The sequence below is a fragment of the Dreissena polymorpha genome, chromosome 9 (genome assembly GCF_020536995.1).
Source record: "Dreissena polymorpha isolate Duluth1 chromosome 9, UMN_Dpol_1.0, whole genome shotgun sequence".
Taxonomy (NCBI): Eukaryota; Metazoa; Mollusca; class Bivalvia; order Myida; family Dreissenidae; genus Dreissena; species Dreissena polymorpha.
Window position 1 is genome coordinate 98,400,755 of NC_068363.1, and position 24,997 is coordinate 98,425,751.

The 24,997-nt window shown below is 33.2% G+C and overlaps 1 protein-coding gene across 1 annotated transcript; it reads left to right on the forward strand.

Moving 5' to 3' along the window:
• The first annotated feature begins 929 nt into the window (after nt 1-929).
• On the forward strand, nt 930-24,997 carry LOC127846364 (deoxynucleoside triphosphate triphosphohydrolase SAMHD1-like). Its single transcript, XM_052377565.1, has 14 exons — nt 930-1,121; nt 7,446-7,606; nt 7,826-7,941; nt 8,233-8,300; nt 12,968-13,093; nt 13,506-13,553; nt 15,719-15,883; nt 16,685-16,776; nt 16,955-16,999; nt 17,111-17,309; nt 17,519-17,593; nt 19,955-20,050; nt 22,535-22,660; nt 22,968-24,997. The coding sequence occupies exons 1-14, from the start codon at nt 1,083-1,085 to the stop codon at nt 23,016-23,018; spliced, it is 1,407 nt and encodes a 468-aa protein (XP_052233525.1). The 5' UTR covers nt 930-1,082; the 3' UTR covers nt 23,019-24,997.

Below are 24,997 nucleotides of genomic sequence, written 5' to 3' on the forward strand. Positions count from 1 at the left end.
TAATCCCTACGCATCTCAACTTCCGGCCGTTGGTTATTCGACAAAAAACTATAACGTACACGAATTATTTCTTAAATAAACGCTTATTTACGGAATCCGGATAGGGCCAAATTAAGTGTCGCGTGTCGACCTTCAAGGTCAACACACGACATTCAATCGACATTCTCTCGACGCTCTCTCGACGCGCGACAAATCAGTCGACAGTCAATATTTGAGTGTCGCATATTGCGCTGGGTTTTAGAAAAAAAAAATTCGCAGACAATCTTGACTGTCGACTGATTTGTCGCACGTCGTATTGAGCGTCGAGAGAATGTCGCGAGAATGTCGCGAGAATGTCGTGTGTCGACCTTCGAGCGCGACACTAGACATTCTCGCGACATTCTCTCGACGCACGACAAATCAGTCGACAGTCAATATGATATATCGCGAGAATGTCGCCTGTCGACCTAAAAATCACACGACATTCTCTCGACGCACGACATTTTCTCGACGCTCAATACGATATATCGAGCCAATATCGCGCAATTGTCGCTTGTCGACCTAAAAATCCCTAGGTCGACACACGACATTCTCTCGACGCTCTCTCGACGCGCGACAAATCAGTCGACAGTCAATATTTGAGTGTCGCATATCGCGCTTGGTTTTAGAAAAAAACATCGCAGAAAATCTTGACTGTCGACTGATTTGTCGCGCGTCATATTGAGCGTCGAGAGAATGTCGCGAGAATGTCGTGTGTCGACCTTCGAGCGCGACACTCGACATTCTCGCGACATTCTCCCGATTGATATAGGATGTTTTGCAATATTTCTTCACTTCTTGTTTCAGTTATGTGTACTCATTCTTAAAAAGTTTTTTCTTTTTGAAAGCCGTTTAGATTTTCATTCAGTCAACTGTTCCTTTAACATTTACTTTTGCATAAACTTCCCGTATCTTGCCTATGTTCGCAAGCGAACAACTAAAACTTGGTCTAGATAAGATTTCATATTGCGCAAAAATGCGTTCTTGAAATGTAATATCGAGCTTTATTGATTTGAGAAAGAGAACACAGCCGTTGCACATTTAAGCTAATAAACTAATACAATATGAGTGAAAATATACAAAACAATTCGGAACTAAGGAAGGTAAGACAGATTTATTTAAAACTATAAATGATAACATTTTCATTCTCAATAGATTAAATTTGTCTTGAACTCTCAAATAAAAATAGCTACCTTTTTAGCAGTTTATTACAATAGAAATACAAAATACACCTAGTTTATAAGTACAGCCTATTGTGTGGTTTGACTATCGACTGTGAGTCGGATAATTAATTCATTTAAATCATCGTAACAAAAAGGAATTCGACAGTGAGCCGTATTTATTTATTAACCATTGTCGGTACCCGGTATATTAAGCCATTTATTTTAAAAATTAAACGATAAACACATATGGAAACATTTACTTAGTGCTTCTTGAAGGGACTTCATCTGTTAATGTATATGTAAATACCATGTAAAAATAATATATATATATATATATATATATATATATATATATATAAAAATTTGTTTCATATTGAACAGTTTGCGAACCTGATTTCATGCGTAGGAAGTTAACAGAACGATTAAATGCCAAATTATTTAACACTAAACAATTTTCATGTAAGTTAACATTTGTGTGCACCTATTTTTGTCTACTTTACATGCTCATTTAAAGCGGAAGAAATAATAAATGTACACAACAATATAATGTCCTTATAAATAGATGACACATATCAGTATTATCAGTTTGGTATATTGTATATCCTATGATTAGCGGTTTCAATAACTTAAATTGCATCTCCACATTATAATATTTGTGGCCATTTAAATAAGATAATGAATACACAATTTTAATTCAATGAAACCATTTTTCAAAGCAAATTATTCCAATTTACCATTTCATTATAAGTCACATGGGGAAACTATTGTCACTAAAATCAATCGTTTCAAACATGGTTAAATGATGAAAATGAGCTTTTTATAGAATAATTAAAGATGTAATAAATTATTTCTTTGGATTTGCTGTAAAACTTGTAAATGAAACAAGACCTTTAATCGTAAAGTTATTTCATTCACACGGGTTTGCGCATAATCAATATTGGGACAATACAACAACTATATACCAGTACCGTTTATTGTTTCGGAAATGAAGTTTTTGTAAACTTGCGGTATCGCTTTGCTTAACTCGTCGCACACATTTAACTTGTGATCTTTGGTGGGCCATAAGTGGTAATTTAACCCTTTTAATACTCGCGATCTTTAAAATCAGAGCAGAACAGAACAATTGTTTGTTACACACGGGTATGCATGAGGCATGGTCTACTATTTATCTTTATTAAGCAATCACAATTATCTTTATGTGTAATCTAATCAAGTTAACATCGTATTTGCTCTATAGGAATTTTATTTTTTTAGTAACTTTCCTGATCAAAGATCCCACCACTACCGTCTGACATAGTTTTGTTTAATTAACAAACCAAATATTTAAACGTATTTAATAACAACAAACAAAACTATACTTCAACCTGAAATAAAAAGAAACGACAACATTATTCTTGCAGCAAGTACATTTTTATACATAAGACAACTTAAACGGAAAGAAGATATTTTTTTAACCAATATTGATTAAAGCGGTTATCGGCTCCACCAAAAAGATATTGACAATGGCTGTTATTAATGTGTTTATTTCTTTTCCATATGCTTTAACACAGGAATATAACTTTCAAAGTTTAACATAGATTCGCACATCTATTAAAATTAAATGCGTGGTAAGAAAAACATTGGCATCACGAATATGACATGATCTTTTATGTAACCAAAGACTTTCATTTTTAAAGATAGTTATGAACGTGTAATGTGACACATTTCAAACTATACTTAAACACTTTGACTTTTTCAGTTGAATTGTTTATTAACCCGGTTTTAATCATAGGATAACCGGTTAATGTTTGAGTGACCTGTTGCACTCATAATTTATATATTATTGAGCGCCCTGTACCTAAATTTAGATCAGCAATAAATAGTATTACGGCGTTATGTTTATGTGAACTATTGTTCTTTTATGTATTCGTTTTTTTATATTTATTTATGATCTATACTTATAAATGCCGAAAACGATTTTTATGATTTACTTCAGATAATTATTACGACATTGCGTTGTAAACATTTATAATGCTTAAACATCACAGATTCGTGTAAAAGTCAACGAACGTATTTGCTAATAAATTCTTTGGTACTCATTCATTTACATTTCACGCCCGTATTGGACCTTTTATGCAGTCTTTATTACACATCATTATATGGTTCTGCTTAAAAGTATTTGGGTTATTGTTGACCTTATATGGTAGTTCTAGTTTATTGTCGGTATATGAATTATTTTAAAATAAAATGATCTTATCAGAAAAAAACCCATAGAATTTGAATATGACCGTGTTCGTGTATTTGCTGTTTCTATTATGCTTTACTTTAAAACAATTGATTCAATATGTGTCCGATATAAATGTATTTTGAAAAAAAAGGACAAAATGTAATATACACGATTAATCTATGGTTATACACAATTAATGCCAGTTTTTTTTAAGACTGAATAAAAGAAGTTTGTTTCAGAATCACAAAAGTGTTGACATTTAATGGATAAAAAATTAATTATAAGTCAATCTTACTTAAAAGTCATGTAACTTACACAATTACCAACACGCACTGTAACGCCCAGGTCCAAAATACTCAGAAAACATTTAACTGATAGACAAACAAATATATTAAACAGTACACATTTATTTACATGGAGGATGTTGTAGCAAATTAAAGACCCAAGTAACCAGCGGCTTAAAGTTAAATTTTGACGTTGCGGTAGATCACCATCCAGAGCTATGCGCCAACTTACAATGACGATGAAGAGACAAAGGAAACGATCTACAACACTCTATAAACAGTTGTTGATGAACTAACCAACATAGACGCCCAGCTTCTGATAAGAAAAATAACACAGGAAGAGAATTAATGAAGAAATGTTAACAGACGTATGCGCATTTTATGACCTGGTTATTGGCGACAGTACGGTACAACACAAAGACATCCACGAAATAACATGGATCTCACCAAATGGCAAAACAAGGAACCAAATAGACTACATCACTATCTCAAGAAAGTTGAGACGCAGCATGCAGGACAAAGTATCCAAAAGAGGAGCCAACGCAGCTTCAGACCATCAACTACTGATGGGAATCACCATGATCAACTTACGGGCCTTCAGAGACACAGATAGACTTCAGACTACACTAATCATCCGAAGAATTAAAGAAACAGGACACCTTTTCATTTTCTCTGAGGAACATATCTGATTTCTTATGTATGATGACAGAAGAAATGTCATTCGACTAATATTGGATCTGCCTAAGGGGCACGTGGAATGACACGTGCACAAAGTTCTGGGGAAAAGAGATCACAAAATGAATGAATAGCTCTCTGGCAACACATTGAATCTGATACAGAACAAGCGAGACCTCAAATAGAAAATCAATAACACCAAGAGTGAAGATGAACAGAAAGTGCTCCAGGAAGAATTAACTAGCATGAACAAAGAAGTCAAGAAAAGTGCCAGAACAGACGAGAAAGTCTTCTATAACACACTGGAAGCAGAAGCAGAACAGGAAGATAGAAATAGAGACCTCAGCTAGGTCTTTAATATCATCTGAACCCTTTTTATGGAGAAACACAAGAGGCAAGGATGGACCGAACACTTCAAAGACCCATTTAACCGAGCTCAACGATCAACGAGAACGGATATCCCTCCTGCAAACACGCCAGTCAGAGTCAACACCAACCCTCCAACAAAAGCTGAGATGCAGAAAAACACACTGGCCAACACGCTCCAAGTCTTCAATAACAAGTGCCTCCGAAAAATCCTCACGATCAGATGGACAGACAGAGTCAAGTACCGACTTATGGAAACCGACAAACCAGGATCCCATTGGACAACGGGTCACACGGCAGAATGGAGATGGATTGGTCATATCATGCGAAAACCTTAAGAAAACATAACACGACAGGCCTAACAGTTGAGTCCCCAGGGAAGGAGACGAGTCGGACGCCCTAAGACCACATGGAGGTGATCCTGTGAGGAAGAAATGAAGAACTGTAACATATCATGGGGAGAGCTAAAGAAAGCAGCCCAATACAGAGAAGTCTGGGGGACTGTTGTCTAGGCCTTATGCTCCACAAAGAGCTCAAGGAATTACTTCAAGTTAGTCAAGATAGTTATCACTATTCGAAAGGCGCACTGATATAAACATTGCGGGTAACATTGGGCCCGTGCGTCCGTCCGCAACTAACGTCCCTGCGCAATTTATCCAACATTTCGTACGTATTTGTGAAACTTTTACAGATGTACTACAGTGCGTATTGATAGGTCTACACGACTGCGTTATATTTAACAAATAATCGCCCTAGAAACTTACATGTACACGCATTTGTGTTTACGCCTTCTACTTTTTTGATGCAAGGTTCTTCCAATGTTTAAATTAACTCTAAATACTACCATGCATGTTGTCAAAGTTTCACTGAATGCGTTGCTTGTTAAATATCAAGTTTCTTGCTACTCGCTTACGTGCGTGCGATTTTTGTAAAACAATAATATAGTAACTATATCCTATTGTATTGGCGCATATAACTGCATTATTTTTAAGGAGTGATTGTCTCTTGTTAAAAATTACCTTTACTATTTTTTCTGTCACCTCTCCCCACTTTTTGTGTACGGTTTTCGTCGAAGTTATAAAAATATCCCCGAGTGCTACAACGCATATTGTAAAGGTAATATCATTTCCTTGTTAGTCCCTTACTGGTTTCAGCGGAGGGGATTATAGATTTACCCTGACGTTCGTAATGTGTGTCCATTTATCAGTCTTTCTCTCTGTACGTTAGTCCATCAACCTGCACAATGCTTCCTGCTAATGCTTGAAAACGACTTAAGTTATTTGGTACTATTATTGTCATGACACTTGCTATCCGAATTCTGCTTTACGCTTTCTGTCTGTTAATCTGTCAATTCCTTCTTCTATTAACCTGTCAGCCTGTTTGTCCGTCTGCAAACACAGAAATAATGACACAAGTACACCGTCATATAATGGGCTCCTACAGTTTCTGAGAAACTACGTAAGATTCCTAGATAAAACTTTGAATAGTTATCAAGTGCCTTTTTGTTATTGGGGAACAACTTTAGGTTTTCACTAAGGGCAAAGGGTCAGGTTACTCTTACTAAAAAAGCACAAAACATCAACTTACTAAATATGACAATGTGACTGTAATATGAAAACAAATCTTTACCAGAACTCAATTGTCTTGCGCATGATAAAAAAGTTGAATTAAATATGAAACCGTATTAGTGTTCAGATATAAAGCAATATGAACATTTTGCCCATTATTATATGAAGAGGATATCATGCGACCGTTTCCGTTACTCTTAAGCGCACTTATGTCAATCTTGTTTAAACGGTTTTATTTTCCTGTGATTAACAATATTAACACTATTATAAAAAAGTGTCTTTGCGCAACTCATTCTACATTTTGAATACTGTCTACGTCAATCTTTACAGAAAAATGATCTGCAAATGCAAATAATATATTAAAAAGTTTCATTATTGCGCTATTGTTTTAGAAGTGATTGCCCCTTGTTTTAATTTTCATATAAAAAGCGTCTATGCGCAACACCGCCTACATTCTGAACAGTGATTTTTCTTAATAAAACACAACGATATCAAAATGTTCGGCTCACAGGGTATAACACAAGCGCAAGATGATTTTTTTCCTTTTCTTAAAAGTGCAGTCGCAAATTCTTACTATTTTGACAACAATGCATCCTTGGTAGGGGATTCACTACTCTGGGACATCTGTTTGAATACGTTTTTTAAAACATGTTATTGATCTTAAGCTGTATTTCAGGGCTCTTATCCAAATAAAATTCGTGTCATAAAAATTATCTTAAAACCATAAAGTTAAGAAAAATCCTTAAGTAATTCAAATGCACAATTTATCTAGATTTCAGACCTATCTAACAAATACGAATTTTCAACGGCTAAATGATAATATACCATTTATAAAAATACATATTGTGTGCTACAATTTCTTTATTATAATAGTTAGTATTTCGGCTAATAATATAACTATTTAAGGTTAAAAGAAATCTCTTTGACCGCGGCCTATTTAGAATTACTCAGCTGAAAGTCAATTAAAATCCATTTAATAGGACCATGGCTTGTGTCCTTCTTGAGAAAAAAATGAGATCCAACGCTTAAAACGGATTCCGAAGTTAAACAGAAGTAAGGCTTTCTTGATGTGGGATAATCAGACCAACTGTAAGCAATTGCAAATATCAACATTACATTCACATTTTCTGTATAAGTTAATATGGAGTGTACACGTCATTTACAGTTAGTCAACGACCCCATTCATGGTCACATTGAGCTGCACCCCCTGTGTGTGAAGATCATCGACACCCCTCAGTTCCAGAGGCTACGCCACATCAAACAAACCGATGCCGTCTACTTTGTGTATCCAGGTGCCACGCACAACAGATTCGAACATTCTATTGGGTAAGATGTTAAGTTTGTTATCATTTTAGATTGACTTGCAAAAAAACGATATGTATATTGAGTGTGCAGTTAAAATTATATTGCATGCACATTTTTAAGACATGTTGATTTTAAAGTTAATTGTTTACAATGCAAAACATGATATCAAGATGTATCGCATCATAATTAAATTATCTTTAAAATATTATACCGACAAAAGTTTCATTTTATGAACTCAAGAGTTTGCCACCTTGCGGAAAATTTTGTACGATCTCTACAAACTCGACAGCCAGAGTTGGGGATAACGGACGTAGATGTCAATTGTGTAATGATTGCCGGCCTGCTACATGATATAGGTAACAGTTATTATGAATCTGGCTAAAATGAATGAATGAATGAATGAATGAATGAATGGATAAATAAATAAATACTTGAATGAATGAATGAATGCAGGAATACATAAATAGCTATTTAAACAATGTTTGTTATGAAATATGTATAGAATATTATAGATATATGTAGATATGTATCTTCCATGTTAAAATGCTCATACATACTACACATAAATTATGACCTAAAATTAGCCATGTATCGAACAAGCAAAGCATTTATTACAAGTTTATTAAATGTGGCACGTTTGTTTATAGGTCATGGGCCAATGTCCCATCTCTTCGAAAGATTTCTAGCAAAGGTCCTACCTAAAAGAAAATGGACGGTTTGTATTTTTCTGATTATTTTGTTCTTTACAATTCAACAGCCGGTTCCGGCGTTAAGTAAACTCCATCGTAAAATGTTGTAAATATGCGATGTCATCGATGACCTTGTCAAAGTTGCAGGCCGATAGGCCGAAGACAATATAATTCCTTAAGACTCAAAGTATTAAAAACAGTTGTAAACAAATGCAATCGAATCTTTTGGCATTCCACAAAGCGAATATATATTCATAATTAAAATGATGAATGAAAAACGGATGATGTTTTTTTCTTGAACAAATGAATTTATAAATCTATAAAAGGGGCCTTTTCACGTTTTGGTAAACTGATAAAAAACAAAACAAACGCAATTGTTTCAGATTCGCACGTTTTATTTGTAGTTATGATATTTCTGAGTAAACAGTAATACTTCACATTTACCATGCTCTAAAATAACTATTATATGCATCTTTTGAAGATCTAAAAACCTAAAAATTATAAAATGTTATAAAAATTAAATAATTTGGAGAGTCCTTATGTATATCAAGGGGTCAGTGGTTCGTGCTCAGTTGAGGGTTTCCTTTTTTTCTTTCTTTAATTTTAATCTTTCTTTTATTTGAGCTTTTTAGATTGAATGTTTACATTTAACAATAAAAAGCATTTTATGACAAACTTCAATACATGCCAAAATCTGTGAAAAGACCCATTTTAATAGACATATTCTGAACATTAAGAATAAAATACAAATGTACTTATTTGATCGCAACCTTTGTTATAGACAAAACTATTATTGGCTTTGAAACAAATTCATTTATATGTGATTACATTATTGAGATCATTATATTTAAGTTTATAATATCAATGAACAGCAGAAATTAATTGTTCATGTAATACTGGTTACGATGAAACATTATACAATGTACATGTTAATTGGGTTTTGCCAAGTATCAGGAGGCCTCCTCGACTCTTTTGTTCCGTATGTTTTATAGATGTTTACGTTTTTATCAGAGGTTCCAAATGAAACATTATCACTATTTTACGTTTGAGCGCGAAAGTGATGCAATACAAAAAGAAAATCCTGGACAGTTATAGCACGTCGTGCAAAGCAATTTTATTCCAGAATACTATCATGAAAATTATTTTAAGTGCCACACTTATTATTATATTCCATGTCTAATTGTTCAATTTAAGAAAATGTATCAGTAATGCAGCCTCTCTTTAACCATAAATTTCTTTTTTTTGAGACCATATTCGGGATTTGCAATTGTGTGTTGATGGCTAGTTTAGGTCTTCTGGTTTCTGCGGAGCCAAAGTAAGCTTGATGTCCTTTCTGCACCACTGCCTATGGCGTGGACTACCTTCTTTCGGACTCGATTTAGTGATACTTATAGATACATGTACCTATATTTCATCAGGATGAAGTAGGGCATCCTCTCATCCAGCTTCAACCAGAACAACCAGGTGCTCCAGTCTTTCTTCAAAACCTCTCCGTCAGATATGCTTTCTTTTTATTTCATGAGCTTCTTTAGATCGTTTCTTACATTAGACTTATTAGTTAAATTGCTATAAGCCTCCTGTGCCGACCACAACCGTATTCATAGGCGATGATTGGCAGGGACAACATCTGGATAATTGTATGTTAATGGGTTTGGCTTTTTTGGTATTGGTATTGGTAGGCTTTTTCCAGCCTACCCAATCTGCCCAATGTTGCTTGGTTTTTTACATGTCTACAAAAGTATGCATGTTATGAGTTTGACGGGATGCTTCTTTCTGCACTTAAGATCATTGTGTTGTTCAAGTTTACGGAGTACTCTGTCATGACCTCATCTTCGTCATCATCGACATTTAACTACCGGACATAATGGCAAGATATAGACAAATCTTCAAATCTTCACACACAGTGTACAAGTTAGAGTCACTCCAGGTATGGTAAGCTTGGCAGAGTATACACTGCTTAGCAGATAGCTGATTCTTGCTGATTTTAAGTTCAACGTCTGCTTTTGCTGAAAGGCGTTTTGTAATGTGTTGTTTCCTTGCTAATTTTACCCTTATTTTTAACTCTGTAATTGTATTTTGTACACTCAAAAACGAGATTTATAATTTATGTAATTATTATAATGAAATATAGTTATTTTCTTAAAAAATTACTTTAGGGTATTTACAAGAATGCTTGCTTTATTTTAGACATTTAATTGCTCAAATTGTTGTGACACACTCGTCAGGATAACAAAGTGCGATCGTAAACAAGGCGTGGAACATTAACATAAAGGCGTTGAACTTACCCTAGAATGATGAACAAAAAAGTAATAACTAGTGTGTAGCAAAAGTGGAAAAACACTTAATTGTTCAATTGATACCGCATCATAAAACAACATTCTGCTTAATGAATTGCACACAGAAACTTAAAAAACTATCTATACACCTTTTCTATTAAGAGCTTTAGTTCAGAATTAGATTTGTTTGACAGTTTTAAATCATTTTACGTGATTTTTCTCTTAATAATGTTGAAATTGTTACGAGTTTTATGAAGTCAGTTTCATATATGCTAAGACAAGTTAAATTATTTGTATAATGCAATGTTGATAATGCGTGCTAAAAAATCGAGAAGGCGTATGTTCCGAGGGCATGCGTCCGGTATTCTTAAGTATTTTTGGTCCGCATATTACTTTTGGACTTTACAGGCGCTCGAGCTGATATTTCTAACATCAATTTGGTTATCTCAACTAAGCAGCATTGATCAGTATTCGTCAGATACATTCTTAAGTTTAACTTTTTTCATACTGATTTTAGCAAAAATTGTGCCAAAAAATGCCAAAAACATCAAAAATACGAAACCTAATCATGTACACAACGGAATCCTCAAGACTATTATGAACCTGTGACGTATGCACGCTTTGGGTCACGTGAGCCCCAATTTCACATGATTTTCATTTCCGCGCATTTGAAAACAAAGAAGAACTACTAAATAACACAAGCAATTTACAAACGAATTATGTCTACGGATAGCCCTAGCAAAGTGATTATAAAACATGTTTTTGTCTTAATGGATAAACGAGGATCATTGTGTATTGAATATCATGTTCGTAAAATTCAGAATGCAAGCTGATTGCATAAATACGATTTCTCAGATCAGAGCGAATTCAAGAAGGCCGATTTGTGGATTGAAAACAAAAGGAGTTTTTTTATCAAGCTTGATGAAAGTTTATTGAAATTTGTCGAGTAATATGCAAAGATATTGACGCTGCAAAGAAAACACCACGCTGCTATGTCCTGTCTGTTTGCTTGTCCCATTGTAAACGGGTAATGACATGATCATTCATCATTATTAATGCAAATGGCGTTGTAAACAATGATGCAATGGTCACGTGGTTTTACATGTAACCCACGAGTGTTTAAATTTCGATTATTTCTGTGCATGCACATACATTTAAAAGCCCTATCTTTGTACTGAATCTGGGCAATTCTTGACCGATTTTGACCATTTTTTTTTCACATCTGACGTAAATACAATCACATTTTAACTCGCAATCACTTTTTGCGACGACAATGAGATAATATACCAACATCAACTCGGGCGACTTTAACCCAAATATACAACTTTCGGTTACAAAAATCGTAATCTGTTCATTAAAGAGTATAAGATTACGGTGTAGTAATTGTTAAAAATAATGTTTGGCAGTGTGTCGTCTGCAAATGCCCATTCTGAAATTGCATTTCTGTTTAAAACGTTTATCCTAGTTGGACAATCCATATAAATAGATAGCAATTATAAAAAAAACATCTCGACATTTACAAATCTTGCTACTTTTATAATAAAAAGATGCACATCTTAAACAATTATACATATAAAACTATACTTAAAAAAGTTATGAACTTCGTATAAAACCTGCAAAATGTGTAATAAGCTATTTGAAAGTTCTATAAAATTTAGGATGATCAAGCATATGATACCATTTCAATGAACAACGTGAATTGTGCACATAAATAATGTCTTTAACACTTTTTATAATTGAGCATACGCACACCAGAACATGAAAAGCCATCCCAGGCAAAATTTCCCATATCATTACATTATCTGATCAAAGGCATTATTTTCCAGCGAACATAACGTAAATCTTTCGTTATTTTATAACGTCAACTTAAGTCAGGATCGCTTATCACCATGCGTGATGTAACTGTCACTTAAATCACACGTAACCCAGAATCAATCACAAACACGGACACACAGAATTCACCTAAAAATCGTTATAAATATTAAAAAGCAATAAAAGTGCAAAACAATTAAACAAATTACAATCTTCTCTCTCAATGTTTTAATAATACAAACTGGTTTGACAAGCACTTCCTCGTGTACAAAATGAGATATAAAAGACATTACCCTAATAAAGCATACACTGAATCAATTAATCAAACTTTCGGTGATGTATAGGTGCGTTTAAGTTTTTCATATTTGTCATTTTGTACATAGTTATGACACCATTCGTTTTTTGTGTGTAATAGCTACTATTGATATATTTGCAGAAAATGCGCTTAACTGTATTTACAGACACTGGTATACGTAGACATTTATTTTAAAGTTAAGACTTTTGGGTCGTTGATTGGTAAACATTTTGGTACATTTTTCTTTCGAATAACTAACATAAAGGTACATATTGCACGCTAGTTTATGATATCCCGTTGTATTTAAAAGCACGAAGAGGCATCAGTTCGGATGTTCAATCACCTTTTAGATGAAAAGGGTTTCCGGAAGATTTTTGAAGACCATGGCCTTTCAAAAAGAGATATCCAGTTTATCGAGGAACAAATTCGTGGAGATGTAAGTGTCAATTTACTTTGAATATGACGAGTGTGAGAGAAAGGTTTGGTACGTTTCTATGCGTAAATTGAAATATATGCTATCAAAACAACGAAAGCGGTGAGTTGGATTGGATTTTCTCGGTCTAAGTTGTATTAAAACGGCTCTTATGCATCACACTTAATAAGTTTTGATGTATAATTATTATTATTTTACATTTCTTAAACATAATTTGAAGCACGATTATTCAATAAAAAAGTTGTGATTGGATTTATATCAATAAACTATCTAAAGACAACCCGCCATACCATCCATCTGCTTTTCATACGCTAGTATAACGTACATACATGTTACTAATTAATGGCCTTGCATAATGATTCCAAAAAGATTCATTAGAATATCTGTTTAAGTTATATATTCTATACATTTCAAGGTTGCTGAATATAAAGGCAGGGACCGGGATAAACAATTTTTATACGAGGTAAGAAATGATGTTTTTAAATTCTCAGACACTATTTATCTTATTGCTAAAGATGTATAATAAAATTCCTAATTAGTATTGATCAAGACAGCTATTTGTGAACTGTATATTTTGCCTCACATATAAACGAGAGTATACCTTACAAATTAATATTGTTTAGAACATGCAATTTTAAATAGAGAACTTTACTGCGTTTAAATCATTCGCCTGTTAGTGTGTTACTATTTAAAAAATTTCGTCAGCAACTTTATCATATGAGAATATTAACTTTCAAAAGCATGTACGTGTTCACTTGGACTATGTTAACGAACATATGATCAGCTCTATCAAATAAAGTGTAACATAATTTTGTCGATATTAACAATTCATAAATCCATGTTTTAACTTCAAGGGATTTGTTCTCAGATTGTCCAAATGAGATATATGGTCGAAATATCAATTTTCCAACTGTTGAGCGCTAAATAGAAAAACAAAAACAAAAACACCAGGGATCAAAATAACAATGATTCACTCTAAATATGCAGGTGTGTTTATTAAAGTGATATTATGCGCCATTTATCACTGTTTAATTGATCTGAAAAGAATTAACAGGTCAAAATAGTAAGTTAAAATGTGGTAACTTACAAATTTTCTGCAACTCATCTTGCTACCAGTTGTTTATAAAAATATATATAATATTCGATATTTTACATGTGTCCAGTCCTCTAATCTGAACGGAACTGTCTTTTTATTAGGATCGGAGTTAGTGTACGTGTATCGTATGAAAGAATCTGCACTAAGACTTAGTTTAGATTCACATCGTACATGCATGATCAGTTGTCAAACGAAAGTACGGCTGATATTCAAATGCATTATTTTTTTCTGTCCAGGATATTGTTTTAGTATGTTGATGCTGCATTAACAAATATAAGTGTATATGAAGTGAAAACACCAAAAATAAACAACGGTTGCGATAGACACCTATACATATAGCATATACTGTTAGATGCGCATAAAATAACTTTAATAATCATCATTTGGATGATAAAATCGTTACAAACGTGAAACTAATAAATGAATTGGAATGTTTCTGTTTTATGAGTCACAAGCCGTGGATCACTTATATATAATGCATAGACAACTTATCAATACATGGGTGCTGATGTCCGATTGATGCATAAAATAGCCTTTCATTAAAAAGACATGGGTTCGATCCCCGATGGGTACACACTTCGTACTGTTATTTGATTGTTGTTTTTAGAATGTAGCTCTTAAGTGCCGATGTTTAAATCCAGTCATTTAAAGGGGCCTTTTCACAGATTTTGGCATCTATTGAAGTTTGTCATTAAATGCTTTTTATTGAAAAATGTAAACATAGGATCTAAAAAGCTCCAGTAAAAAACACACAACAATACAACTTAAGAAACAAAAAAAGTAACCATCAACTGGGCTCGAACCACTGACCCCTGGAGTTAAAGTCTATCGCTAAGACCACTCGGCCATCCGCGATCATACAATTAGTGATCTATTTTATACTTTATATAAGCAATCCTCGCAGTATCATACAATATAACGACAACAACAACAGAACGCTCAAAATTATTCAATTGTTTCGCGTTGCAACGCTTTATAATTTTCAGATTTTTTTATCGTCAAAAGATGCATATAATGGATATTTTAGAGCATGGTTAATGTTAAGTATTCCTGTTTCATCACAAATATCATAACTACAACGAAAATTTGCGAATCTGAAACATTTTTTAAATTTTGTCAATTAACCAAAACGTGAAAAGGCCCCTTTAAGGAATTTACTGGCTTTTACTGAAAAATGTCACGGTATTTCCTTATAAAGACAGTGTAAATGTGTTATTAAGTTTTCGATTACTTCCTGTAATAATACATTAATGATAGCATCATGAAAAATAAACATTTTTCGTTATTTTAGGCATTATTGTTATTGAATGACGTAGGTATCACTTTTGTTAATAAGGTAATGCAGATAATTTCAAAACAATTATACAATTATAAAATCTTATATTTTAATGAACCAAAACTGTTCAACGAAGCAAACTTAATATCGTATTATTATTTGATATGTTATACGTGTTGGTGCAACATGCCTACATACGTTTTTCCAATCTTAGATATGATCTACTAAAGTCAAAATAATTAACGTATATTTTCAGATAGTAAACAATAGGAGAAATGGGATCGACGTTGACAAGTGGGATTACTTTGCACGCGACTGCTATATGCTTGGGATACCCAAAACATTTGACCATATTCGGTGCATGCGTATGAGTCGCGTCATAGAAGTGGACGGCGTAAAGCAGATCTGCTTCAGGGACAAGGTGTAAATAATAATCTGCAACATTTCGCTTGCCATAACATTTATGATCATTTAATACTCGAATTTGATCAAATGTTCTAAGTTTTATTTAAGTAAGTTTTTGCAAACATTAATTTTATCAAAATCAAGTTGTATTTTGCTTTATGCATTATTATGCGCCCACAAAATCGCCGAATTATCCGTGAAACCGAATTTTTATAATGTTTTTATGAGTTTGCAGAGGTGTAAAACATTTTCCACGATAACTGCATCTGTCATACTTAACGTCCGTCCTCCTGTCCGTCCGGAAGTTATTATCCGACTTTGCTGAAAATTTACATGTAGCATAAGTTTTGTTATGTTTTTTTTTTCTGGTATTATTAGCATTTAATTTATTATGTATGCATGCCTCATTATGATGGTTTTTTTCGACGAGATCTCAAGAACTTGTAATCCGAATATGTTTACACTCTTAGCGCAGTATCCTAATAAGGTGGACATGCGCATAATTTCATGTGATCTGGTGTACTGATATTTTTTCGTTTTGAAGCGAGTTCTTTTGTTGAAAGCAGGACATTTTCTATGTTCTGCAAGATCTCTCTACTTCAGCCACTTTCCCGATCGAATGATAATGTGTTTATTATAAGGTTGTCCCAATCCTTTGATCGTTTGTAAAATTCTTGACCCAGTTTCTTGTTCCATTTCTTACAAGCAACCCTGTTCTATTAATTGGAAGTTTCGTCGTAATTAGTATTAATTGTTTATTATACAAGTTTTTATTTGTGCGTAATTTGAACTCAAAATACATTTTCAAATTTAACAGGAGGTAGACCACATTTATGACATGTTCCTCCAACGAGCAAAGCTTCATAGCCAGGCTTATCAGCATAAAACGGTCTACATCATTGGTGAAATGTATGTGAGATAAAAAAAGGTCGAATATAACGATACTGGTATTTGTAAAAATATATGATTGTAATATATTTCCATCTTGAAATAGATACGAGAAATATACTATCTATAAAGGCATGTTTTGCCTTAATGTTCTCTTTCTCTTCACAAGGAATGAACGTGTTTTGTAATGTCTTTAAAGGTTGATAGAAGCTCTAGAGAAAGCCAATGCAATCATCAAGATAAGGTAATTTCGTGTTAAATATTTAAATTATTTGAATCAGTTTGTATTGTTTAATGTTAAATCAAGTAAAAAAAACTTTGAAGAAAATGATAAACTTTGTTTCAATTTAACAAGTGGAAAACACATGACGGAGACAATAGACGACATGGCTGCTTTCACTCAATTGACAGATAACGTGATTCACCAAATAACATATTCTGAGGAAGCCAGTTTGAAAGCATCGAGGGAAATACTTGAGAAGATCATGTTTCGCAAGATGTACAAATTTGTGACAGAGAAACATCCCAATCATCCGACATACAAGTACCTACGAGTGAGTGCCCATTTTTCTATTTGATTGATTTCCATGTTGGTAGTCTTAAATCTTGTTTTGCTCAAATGTATCGACTTTTTTATCAGTTTTGTTAAACATATAAAAGATATTTTGATACTCAAATTATACATTCTTTACATTTACTAACATATACGATGCTAGTCGTGTGATCTATACATTTGTATTTAACGATTGTTCTCTCTGACCAGGGTAACGAGAACATTCTAGCCAAGAAGATAACAAAGGACGTGGCTGGTATTACTAAGGATGACATCGTTATTCAGGTGTTTAAATTAGATAGATTAGATAGACCAAGTATAGACAGGTCTGTTAGGGGCTTGTTGAAATGACAATTTCTAATCATTTTGTATGAGATTTACAACAAAAAGAACAATTTAACATCGTGCAAATTTCATAGACTCATACTGCCAACGCATTTGTATGAGTCGTCAAACTAAGCCATTGATAAAATTAAAAAGCGTTACGCAAAACACTTTACAAAATTGGATTGTTTCTTTTAAATTGCCTTAAGAGCCTTTTTTTTTCGGCGATGACTTTTTTTATCCAAGGGTCTGTGGTTAAAAACCAGATTTAATTACCTTTTTATAAACAAACGCAAAACAATCTTTTACATTGGAGTGTTTTTGTTTTTATTTATTTATAGATGTCTACAATTCGTTCATTTCTTAGTTACAGTCAAAATGACATTCGTGCTATAAGAGCCTTAAGCGCCTTTTTCAGCGATGGCTATTTAATTTAAGGGTCAGTGATTGGAGGCCAGATTAAATCATCTTGTGATCCCGTTAGCAGTCGCACTTTCGGTTCGTTCGTCAGTCTGTCCGTCTTTCCGTCCGTTGTTCCGTTCGTCCGTCAATCTTGTCCGGAGTTGGTTTCCTGAACGATTTATGATATGTACATTATTTTTGGTGTGTAAAATCCATTGCAGATGATGCGTTTTGGTGTTATCTTTCAGCCACTTTTTGGCAATTTTATTAATAATTTTCTTGCTTAAAAAGACGTATAAAAGGAAATATTTCATTATTGTCAACAGCAAAGATACTTTCGACCATATTTTTTTGCTAAGTTTAAGTGTCAATGCTTCAAAATCAACAAGCCTTATTGCGACGGAGAATGGATCCGTAGTTGCATAGGTGTGTGAGGGTGTTCAACATTATTGCTGGCGGGAGTATGGGGTCCTCCCCTAGAAAATTTTGGAAATTTCTTTGCAAAAGGTGTAATTCGATGTTGCATTTACGGCACATTTTGGCAATGTTTATCCTCGAATTTTAGCTTGAAAAAAAGAGAAATATAAATATTTTCAGTAAACATTTTCAACTTCAAATATACTTTTGACCACAATCTGTTAAATTTGAATGTCAAGGCTTAGCTGGAGTTTCACTTATTTATATTATTTTAAATCAAGAAGCCTATCACTGCGATGGAATGGGTATGGAATGTGAGGAAATGTTTGACTCTTAAATTGCTTCCTCACCCAGAAAATGGTGGACTATATATACTAAATAGTGGAGAACAATTTCGAACAACGATACCTACCGGTACAATAATTTGAATGAAAATTAATTTGGGCATTCCCTATAATTCTATCATGATTTTAACGTCCAGAAATGTGAAAAGTCAAAGAAATGCTAGATTTCAGATATACATTTCAAATTCAACAACGGGTAGATCTTTAAATCGACTTACCTTAAGTGAAATGTAAAGTTGTGAACATTTTCCCACTTATCTGTCAAAAGAGCTAGCTTCTGAGTATCATCTAATGAACTTGTTTCGCTGATGCTATCTCAAAAAACATCTGGATAAAACGGAGCGTTCGCCGACATTTTGAAAATGTGCGCCACGTATAAAACATAACCTGATACCCGTGTCCAAATATTGGTTCCCAAAAATTGAAGATGGATGTCGTGTTTGCTTGTTAAAATAATTATACCCACAACCCCCTTTAGCCCTCACTTTTTTTGCATTTTTTTAATTTTAAAAGTTTTCTTTTTTAAGTTTGAAACATAATTATACGCACGGGCGTACTGCCGTATGCCTAGGAACGACCCTGGCTACCAGGACATTTCAAATCGCCCCCATGGTGCAAAAAGGTACCATGTGGCATTGAAATAAGAAGGCACAAGGCACCTTTTTGCACCAATCGGGCGACATAAACAAATAACGCACTTCCAATAAATTTTTATTTGGAACAATTTGTAGTAAATTACAAGGTTGCCTTATGTTTTTGAAGTGTATTACGGGGTTTCAGTTAACAAAAATTTGCATCACGGACGGAAGTACTTTGCTACGGAAACTTTTGAAGTTATCATACTTTAAGATTTAATTCGGTATCGAAGCATTTGGTTAAATCTTAAAAACCAAATGTTCTTGATGAAAACCAATTTATTTTATATAATTTTATACATTATATATATGAAAGCGTTAGGGTATAAGATACTCATTTGTACACTGTTTGAACATGTTGTCTCATTTGTAAATATACATATTTTATTAAAAACAGGCCGAGAAAATTTTATTTACAGAAACTGTGTGATTCACATACTGTGATATCTACACTAATTCCCCCTGCTACAATATATTTTTATGTGTGGTTGTTTTTATCTCGACGTTATTTTCTCTCTGTGAAGATTGTTCACTTGGACCTTGGAAGCGAGTTCAAGAATCCTCTGGAAAAAGTACGATTCTTTTCCAAATACAAGCGAACGGAAGCCGTTTGTATAAAGGTATTTATCACCTTATTCTATAGTTGTAATCTTTTAATATCGATGTCTAATAATACAATACAAATTAACAAACAACATGTCAGTCAACATACATTACCTTAGAATACACTGGGAACCTGCTCGGAAATACTGTGCATTTTGGTTCTTCATTTTGTTTTAGTGAAGTTCTAAACCTACCGGAAATTCTATAGGTAGCGATATTTATGCTTCCTTGATAAAAGTGTTGTAAATTTGCAACCGCTGGTCGCACAATAATTTTTAGGGATTGCTTTCTAACTCAGATTCATACCATACTCGAAAGCCAGTCGATTGTTTGGAGAAACCTCCGATGCGTATATCCGATTTCATAAATCCTTCTATTAATTGGCTGATAGAAATCCTTGAAAACTTCATTCAATTAACCTATTTTACTGAAATATTTTTCACTAAACTCGTGTCCATCTGATTTATCATTTTAAACCCGTACCTATGGCTATCCCATTGTTTGAATCTCCATCATCTCAAATTGAATAGGGAATTCTCAATTTAACTACAACTTGATGTAAAAAAGCAAACCGGAAGAACGGCTGATAAATTGTCTTGCAGCTGTGAGAATACTTTTTGTATTTGGAAGTTTTTATATTTAATTGTTTACTTTAAAGCCATAATTTTATTGTAAATATAGGAGCCAATTTTATTATTTTGACTGTTTTGAAACATAGTTAACGATCGATTTGATAAAAAGCGTTTGATAAAATGTTCTTACATGGATAATTTATGTTCGGATCGATCGATCATACGCTCGCCCTCACTAGGACGAACAATACTTACACCCATACCATTTCTGTAAAGAACTGATATAGCTGATATAGTTTTTTCACCTTAAACTATCGTGGTATTTCAGATTTGGTTGAGGAATTCGGCTTTCTAGTCAAGTTTTTTAGTCAAACTGAAATAAATATTTATGTTAGAACCTTTTTTCCCCGATTTGCATATTTTTTTATAATCACCAAATATCTTTATTTAAAGATTTTACAAACGTGTGAAAGTTTACGCGAAGATAACGCATGCATTTCATGCAGAGTTTTACCAAATCTAAACGAATTGGTACATTTTTTAAACAGTTTGTATTCAACCAAAACAAGTATATGTGAATGACATTATAGTATCGACGATAGTACATTTCAATATGTACAGTAAGCACAATGGATTGTACACATTATTTGATATATCATACGTAGTTATTAAGTCAATAATTTTCTCAAAAGAAATGAAAGCTTGTTAGAAACGCTGTACTGTTCGATTTAATTTGATCACTTTACCCATAAGCCGACATCTCCTGAACCGATGGATTTGTTTGACGACATTTAACAGGATTTTTTTAGGTGGTCCTTTATTACATGTGTTTAAATTGCTTGGTCCGTTGACCTATAGGGTCAAAAGGTTAAGGTTATGAGAACTACGTCTTGCTTCCGAAGCTGCCCGAAACCAATCTCGCGTTCGCGCGTAAATGTTCGGATATCGTAGCCGGAAATTAACATGGAATATATTGTGACAAAAAAACAAAACACGAAAACGAGCATTTTGTATCGCATTAAATCTGTATTACCAGACTACATCTAGCGTCGAAATTTTGGCTATTGCTATAAGAAACATTCATTTTTTATATGTTAACTTTAACATATCTTTATGTTAAAGACATAAGATGTGACGTATGGGCATAACTAGTTTTGATCAAAGGGTCATTTGATTTGAAACAGCATAGTAGATAACAGCTTTTTTTTTAAGAAAGGTAACGTCACTAACGGCATTCGGCTTTGATTCGTGTTTTAATGTTCACCGGAAAGTACCTGTACGGCCACAAAGCTAGAAGTGGTATTTACTATTTGTTTCAGGAGTCCGCACATGTATTTAATACATGTGTTTGTAAATGGATTTAATAGTCGTGAAAACTTTATGAAACAACAAACATTTATATTTTCTAAAAATAATAAAAAATGATACATTTAAAGATAGTGTTAGAGATATTTTTTTATTTACTGGTCACCAAATTATCTTGACGCTCTTTGGTAATGACGTTGAGCGTAGCCTGGCATTGTATATAGTTTCAGCGCTAACATTTTTGAAGAAATATCATTTTAGAGAATATTTAAAGTACTAACATACAATTATTTATCGTATCTTAATAAAACATCATACATTTAAAAAGCAACACAGTTAAAATGTTTTTTGTTCATGAATGCCAATCTTGAAGTTGTGACATGGCTTACAACTTGAAGAGTGGTCGATATGCAACGCTCCATAACTTTTCTTGAGGGCCACAGGAAGAATTGGTGACGGTCCTAAATTTCTGAAGTCAAAATTTGTAAACCATGAAGCTTAATGGTCATTAACAATTAGTATTCACAAAGAAGAAGACAGATATATGACACAACTGTTGATGAAAATCCGCTTAAGGTACTGCAATAGTTTATGTTTTAAATCCATTACACATTACACATACAGGAGTCGGTCATGCAAGCTAAACATAATCTTGAGCTGCTGATACGAGTGTTCTCCAAGAAAGGAGACGACGAAAGATTCAACAAAAAGGTCGAAAACACCTTTCTGGAGAAGATTGACATTGCACTGGTAATGTAAAACGTGTATGGATATTAATTACTTGTCGAAACAACAGATTCATTAATAAAGACGATTATTAACGTTGATTTATATCTTTATTTTATCGTCAATATTGCAAGAAAACCATACTTAGCTTATAACAGAATGTATTAACAGAAAAGTTATAAGTGTCTAACAGGACAATGCTGTATACACTAACGGAATAATTTAGTAACAGATCAGTGATATTAATTAATTAATTAATTGAAAATCGATCAGTATTTGTAATTTCGTGAGACATTAATTGCATGTGTGACCTGTGATTGTTTTGTTACAGAGAGAGATGACACCTCCAGTAGAAGTCGCAGGCAATGGTGCAGAGCCATAATTTGGCTTTTATGATACAGCACAGAACTATGTCTATGATCATTACAATAACTGAACACGTGTTTTTATTTATAAGAAAATATCGGTTTGCAAAACTTTCACCCATTAATCACAGCGTATGTAAATATTGTATTAACCACAATTAGCTACTTTTTGTCTCATGAGACAGACATGGATTCTTCGCTATTTTCGACATCAATTTTTCATTACGTCAAATTGTATAAACATCCTGCTACCCTTTCAGCTTTCACTCTTACTAATAATTTTAAAAATTCGAATTTTATTGTTGCAGTGGTAAAAAAAAACACACACATGATTATAATTTGCTGTTTAATTCCAACGACTAAGCAAATTTATTCAACTTATTTCGATCGCTTTAAAAATCATTTCCGCCAGACAGAGATTGTTAACTTTTTCGTCACAAGTATGGCTATGTTTGAGACTGTAAACAGTTTATTTGATTACGTTCAACTATCAAAGTCACAGAGTTTGACAGTGTCCTTTTTATCTCTCTTTAAAGTATTTTTTTTAAAACTTTTGTCATTTGTCACTTTCGACCGTTTGATTCAATAAAGCATATTCCTACGATGACTTGGTACTAAAATGCAAACTTACATTTTTGATTTTTTGTTTTGTTTGTTTAACATCATAATAGTTTCTTTATCTCATTTGAGCTACCCAATATTATCTTTTCGCCTTGTTATTTTTTTATTGACGTACAATACTTGTCTTAAACATGCATGATATGGTAAATGTTGCATTATAGTATACTTTTCGAAAGTTTAAATTGTATGTTAACATTTTCTTACAACACTTTCAACAGTGACACACATTTTTCAAATCCGTGGGTAACGAATCAAAGTAAGAGACTTGTTTTTACCAGATGTGATTAAGAGTTTTTGTTTAAACTGTATTATCGTTTTTTTTCTCCATAAACATACACACACAAACTTGAATGTTCGACTAAAAGCTCCAAATAATAATGGTAGGGAGATCGGTTAATCATCTGTTTGTACTTTTTTTCTACATGGCTTTGTTTGAGACTGTTAACAGTTTATTTGATTACGTTCAACGATCAAAGTCATAGGGTTTTAGAGCATCCTTTTATCTCTCTTAAAAGTATTTTTTAAAACTTTTGTCATTTGCCACTTACGACCTTTTGATTCAATAAAACATATTCGTACGATGACTTGGTACTTAAATGCAAATTTACATGTTTTATTTTGTTTTGTTTGTTTAACATCATAATAGTTCCTTTATCTCATTTGAGCTACCCAATAATATCTTGTCGTCTTGTATTTTTTTATAGACGTACAAATACATGTCTTTAACATGTATGATAATGTAAATGTTGCATTATAGTATACTTTTTAAGTTCACGTCTTTATTTATAAGCAGCTTTTTAATATTAAACCCGTCGTTTTCTCGTTTGTACATTTTTTCCAGTATATTTTTTCATTTGAATTCAATATTGTATTTCTGTATATTTGCGTTATTTCTTTACTGATTTGAATGTGTAAATGTATTGTGTACGTTGTGTGGTATTTGAAAGTTGTGTGAATAGTTTTGTTGTACTTGAAGTGATAACTAAATTGAACGCTTTAGAGTGATTTGTATAATATATTCGAAAGCATGCTGAGTTTAAATTGTATGTTAACATTGTCTTACAACACTTTCAACAGTGACACATATTTTGCAAATCAGTGGGTAACGAATCAAAGTAAGAGACTTTTAACCTGATGTGATTAAGATTTTTTGTTTAAAATGCATTATCGTTTTGTTTTCTCCATAGGCATACACAAACAAACTTGTATGTTCGACTAACAGCTCCAAAAAATAACGGTAGGGAGATCGGTTAATCATTTGTATGTACTTGTTTGCTAATTTATTCAAGGGTGTTGAATGAAAGAAATTTCTTTGTTACATATACTTTTTGATATGTAATAGTGTTTTGTATTAAAAATAAACTTATTTAGCAGA

Excerpts from the sequence above, each read along its gene's own strand:
- LOC127846364 (XM_052377565.1), top strand. The coding sequence starts at position 1,083 with ATGAGTGAAAATATACAAAACAATTCGGAACTAAGGAAG. Across the intron at positions 20,051-22,534 it reads CGGAAGCCGTTTGTATAAAG|GAGTCGGTCATGCAAGCTAA; the intron begins GTATTTATCACC and ends TTACACATACAG. Across the intron at positions 22,661-22,967 it reads AGAAGATTGACATTGCACTG|AGAGAGATGACACCTCCAGT; the intron begins GTAATGTAAAAC and ends GTTTTGTTACAG.